This window comes from Alosa sapidissima, chromosome 8, assembly GCF_018492685.1.
Source record: "Alosa sapidissima isolate fAloSap1 chromosome 8, fAloSap1.pri, whole genome shotgun sequence".
NCBI lineage: Eukaryota > Metazoa > Chordata > Actinopteri > Clupeiformes > Clupeidae > Alosa > Alosa sapidissima.
In genome coordinates this window covers 31884829-31889828 of record NC_055964.1, presented here as the reverse complement: position 1 = coordinate 31889828, position 5000 = coordinate 31884829, and the positions used below count along the sequence as shown (strand labels likewise).

General features: G+C 44.5%; 2 protein-coding genes across 3 annotated transcripts in view; one reads left to right on the top strand and one right to left on the bottom strand.

Moving 5' to 3' along the window:
* Nucleotides 1-5000, bottom strand: part of atp2a2a (ATPase sarcoplasmic/endoplasmic reticulum Ca2+ transporting 2a) — a 40275-nt gene that overhangs the window by 441 nt on the left and 34834 nt on the right. Inside the window, exons 20-22 of one of the 2 annotated variants that reach the window (XM_042101549.1) lie at nucleotides 4280-4397; nucleotides 3770-3890; nucleotides 1-533 (exon numbers count right to left, since the gene is read on the bottom strand). The exon at nucleotides 1-533 is cut by the window's left edge and continues 441 nt beyond it. In XM_042101549.1, the coding sequence (XP_041957483.1) occupies nucleotides 520-533; nucleotides 3770-3890; nucleotides 4280-4397 (253 nt within the window). In that variant the 3' untranslated portion in view covers nucleotides 1-519. Of the gene's footprint in view, nucleotides 534-3769; nucleotides 3891-4279; nucleotides 4398-4849; nucleotides 4862-5000 lie in introns of those variants that run through there. The other variant, XM_042101550.1, reaches the window with a different exon arrangement.
* anapc7 (anaphase promoting complex subunit 7) overlaps nucleotides 1-5000 on the top strand; it is a 25674-nt gene that overhangs the window by 12588 nt on the left and 8086 nt on the right. The gene's annotated exons all lie outside the window — the stretch shown is intronic.

Here is a 5000-nt window from a genome sequence, read left to right as displayed (position 1 = left end):
CCTTTCCTCCCTCCCTTTCTAGGTGGTTGAAATGGAGCAGTATTGTACAGAAGCAGGAATCTACTGTAGCGACAGAAAGGCCATGCACCATGGAGTAGACAGAAACCGTGAGCTATTGGGGAAATGTACGTTTGCCTTTCTCTGTCCGAAATACATTGATGGGGAGGTGAGGGCGCAGGGTCGGGCAGGGTTCAGGGTTCACTGGGGGAGAGGGGATGGGTCACTAAAGAAAATGGCTGATTTGCTTTCTCTAATATTGCATCCATTCACTCCAATTTTTAAGCACAATTGTTTCTTCTCTTTTTTAAGATCAGCCATTTTTGTTTTTTATTTATTTTTTTTACTCGTTTATTCGTTCCCTTTCTTTTCTGCTTTCTAGCTCTATCACTCTTTAGTTTCCTACAAGCTGATTTTTTGAAACATGCAGGTCTTGGAAGATGGGCAGTGGATCAGAACACTCATGCACTAACAGACCACTAAAGACACGCCTCACAGGGCGCACGGCAGGAGGGGACGGCCTTACAGTGCCGGCGCTGCAGAGGGATGGAGGGAGAGAGAGAGAGAGAGGGGGAGGAGAGGGAGAGGGATAGAGGGAGAGAGAGGGGGGGGAGGAGAGGGGGAAGAGAGAGAGGGATAGAGGGAGAGAGTGAGGGGGAAGAGAGAGAGGGATAGAGGGAGAGAGAGGGGGGGGGAGGAGAGGGGGAAGAGAGAGAGAGGGATGGGGGGAGGAGAGAGAGAGAGATGGAGGGAGGGAGAGAGATGGAGGGAGGGAGAGAGGAAGAAAGGAGATAAAAGAAAGAGGAGGGAGAGAAGAGATGGGGAAGAGAGAAAGGAGGAATAAAGGAGAAAAAGAGAGAGGAGGGAAAGAAGAGAGGGGGAGGAGAGAAAGAGGAGGAAGAGAGAGGGAGGAGAAAAAGAAGGGAAAACACAGTCAGAGCATGGAAGAGAAGCAGAGAGAAACTTACTATCTTATCTCATTCTTAGTAATAAAAAAAGAAGTAGAATATGAAATAAATATAATAACATTTTAAATAACATTTAAAACTAACTGATAATTTAAAATAATCTTTAAAACGTTAAATCTAAAACTCACACAGCATTAAAAAATATATAGTTTAATAGTGGAATATGTCATTGTGAGTAGCAATCACACTGTCACTGGTCAGTGCTGGAATGTTTCATGACTATTTTAAAAATGTGTGAGGACCATGAAACACTCACACCAGATTTTTGGGGAACCTAAACCCAAATCTAACCTAAACGTGTGTGTGTTGTGTGTGTGTGTGAGAGATAGTGTTGGGAAGTTGGAATAGGTGCTGATTATAGTTATGAACACACATGCAGTAAGTGTACTCACTCTGTGGGGAGGCGTTTGGAAGGCATTGGAGGAGGAAACAGCAGTTAGGGGGGAAGGGACGTTTTAAGGACGTTTTGTATACATCTCAGCGCCATGCAATCCACCGTACCCACCAATGTGCCTGTCAGCCCATCTCCTCCTTTACAACATACCTCAACTACGAATAGTGTCAAAAATATGAAGCATCTAAAACGTATCTCTAAAATGAAATCTCTTATACACAGGAATAGTGTTTTGTGCTATGTACAGATTTATATAGACTTCTCTCTATCTGCCCACTGCCCTAAGTAAGGCCCAGGCCTACAAATCCCAGAGTGCATTGCTCCAACATGGCCACGAGCGATACCGCCGGGCCCACTACAGCCTCTCTTGTGCTCTATTCTTACAATCAGCATCTATGTGTATTCAAGTACAGTATGTGCACATTGACGTCGGGTGAATAGAAATAACTAATAATATGACCAAAGAGGCTTTGTTAAAAGACAAGAAGATCTAAAAAGTGGACCTAAATTATACATACAAAATAACTGCATGAAAAACAGTACTATTAAATTCAAGTAAACATGATCCTTGACCTTTGTGTCAAAAAAAAAAAAAAAAAAACTTCAAACATTCAAGAGCAGTGAACCAGTGCACACAGACTTTGAGGGGGGCACCCTCATGGGAAATGGTTCCTGAACCAATCTGGCTTGAATCAGGAGACAAATCTGTCCCAGAGTCCCCCAGCTCTCCAAACGTCCCTGTGCTTTGAGCGCGTGTGTGACACCATTGGCACGTCCAGCACACACAACTACAGACATGAAGCGAGAGCACCACAGACTTGAAGAAGCTGCTCAACGTTAACAGTGCATCAGTTACATACTGGAGATATCTCTAATAAGGCAGTAGCTGTTTGACCATCTGCTGATCAGATAACTCAAAGCTAATCAGACAACTCTAAGCTAAGCTAGGCTAACAGTATGGGCTTCGGGGATTCATTATTGATCCTAACTCTCATCTGGGCCGATCACTGACCACACCTATCCAGTGGAGTAAACTTCTCTTCAGTTTTTAAAAGAAAAAGGAAATCCTAGCATGATGACCTCTGTAGGTTACCACCTACCACCAGAGCACCTGACTAAACTCAAACGGGATGCACCTCTGAAGTCCTCAAGGGGGCGCTGTAGCTCTGAAGCTCAAGCAGCTCCACGCTTCAGTAATCTGAACAGCAGCTGGCCAAACACTCCCTACATTCTATGGACGTTCTAAGATGAACTCAAGAGTGAGAAATGTATAAAACACAGTGAGAAACTATAAAAACCACAGGCAAAAAACAAGCATCTGTTATTAAAACAAAAATATTTGTGTCCAATTGTGCCATTGAGAACATGCTCGCCGTATACACAGGCATCGACATAAAGAGTCTATAGAAGTTGAGTCTCTACTAAGATACAGTACTATCAGTCAGCAGGTCTACAACGCCTGCTGATTCCAAGGGGCGATTCAGAGTCCTGCGAACGCCCCCCTGGACTCAAACACCTACGAAGCATCGCTATACAATATAGTGTTGTGTCTCTGGGGGGTATTCCAAGTACGTGGTTTAGTGACAAGCCTGGGTACGTTAACTCAGTGTAAGTGGTAAACCTCCTAATAGAAGCACTGTATGGCTTCATTCTCCTAACACAACAATGTGCCATATGGCTGTTATAGGAGGTTTACCACTTACCCAGGTTTGTCACTAAACCACGTACTTGGAATACCCCCTCTGTACTGGTCAATGTGTAATAAATATGTCCTTCTTAAAGCGCATATAGGAAATCCAAACAAAACTGTCTGTTCAATAGGAATTCAGTTGTACAACGTACTTGAAAACGAAGAGTGAAGATTAATGGAATGATAATGGAAGTCATAGACCAAACCAATACTACTACTACTACTACTAATAATAATAATAATAATAACAATAATAATAATAACAATAATAATAATAATTATTACCATTATTATTGTGTAGGACAAACTGTTCATAATGTTAAACTGTCAAACTGTTCGGTTAATACAGCCCCTGCTTGGTCAAATCTCTCTTTTTTTCTTTGTTTTTTAATTTTAAATTCTGTTGAGAGGTGTGTGTGTGTGTGTGTGTGTGTGTGTTTGTGTGCGTGTGAGAGAGTAAGTGTGTTAGTTTCACTCAGGTGTTTGGGGACAGGATCATGGGTAGGAGTCAGTCGGTCAGTCAGTCGTTGAGCCAGGCGGCCGCTTGCTCGTTGCCTCAGGAGGACACCATTCCTGCGGCGGTGGCAGCTGAGTTAGTGTTGATGCTATACAGCCACACCACTAGGGGCAGTATGACCGCCACGAAGGGCCAGGAGATGCCCTCCGTGCAGCTGGCCAGAGACCAGCCCTGCTCCTGCGGCGGCTTGTCCAGATCTTTACCCTTTTCCAGGTAGTTCCTCGCCATGAACTTAAGAAGCTCGTCCAAGAGGATGACTGGGATGGAGATCTTCACCACCACGACCCACTGTTCCACGTTCAGGGGGGTGATCTGGAAGATGACCTGTGGGCAGGACACACACACACACACAGGAATGCAGTGAGGGACTCTACAACAGCATCACAACAACTCTTATTGTGTGTTAAAATATCTAAAACAATCTGTCTATCTATCCAACCATCCATCCATCGATCAATCTATCTCTGTCTGTATCTACATCTAGAAGTGACGTTGGTTTTCCCAGAATGTTCCAGAATGGTGGTTTGGCATGTTGATGATGATGATGATGATGATGTCCTTGCATTAGCCCCCCACTATGCCACACTAAAAACAGCATCACTAATGCTTCAACTTTCCTGACATTTTGCCAGTGATTTTTCTACAATTTCAACCCCCCCCCCCCAACACACACACACACACACACACACACACACACACTGTGTGTGACGTACTGGCAAGGGCTCGACGTAGAGGATGAGGAAGTGGAGGGACATGGAGAGGCAGATGGCGCCCAGCAGCCAGATGTTCTCCCAGGGGGGCATCCTCAGCAGGGACTGGTTCTCCGACAGGCTGCGGTGGGGTCAGGGGTCAGGGGTCAGAGGGGACACCAGCAGACACCACCACAGTCAGCACACAATACTCACAACAAGTACAGTGGACTGTATGCCAGTTTCAGCCAGCACATTTATTTCCGGTGAAGCGTCAGAAACGGCATCTTCTGTTACGTTCTGCTCCCTTTCGTGTTCACTCCGACACTAAACATCTTGTTTATGCCCGACAGTGCAACTCTTTATTCAACTTCGACACACATGCATAAATCCTTCAGCATTGTAACGTGCTCATTCACTAGGTGTAACACCCATGTAAACAGGTATGCTAAAACAATGCAGTTGATGGTCAATCGCAAATGTTTGTGCTGGCTGAAAAGTCCTCCAGGAAGTGTGTGGCATATAGGCAATTCATACCTCTTACGGCTGATGAAGTGGGAAATTATTTTTCTGTGTGTTTGAGGCCTGCTTTCCCACTCTTTCTCTCTCTCTTTCACACACACACACACACAATAACGTTCTCTCTCTTTCTCACTGGCCCCTTGACTTTTTAGTTTTCAGCTGATTTTAACTGTTAGAAAAACACAAGGTGTTCATAGGAAAAATGATGATTCTTCAAACTCTT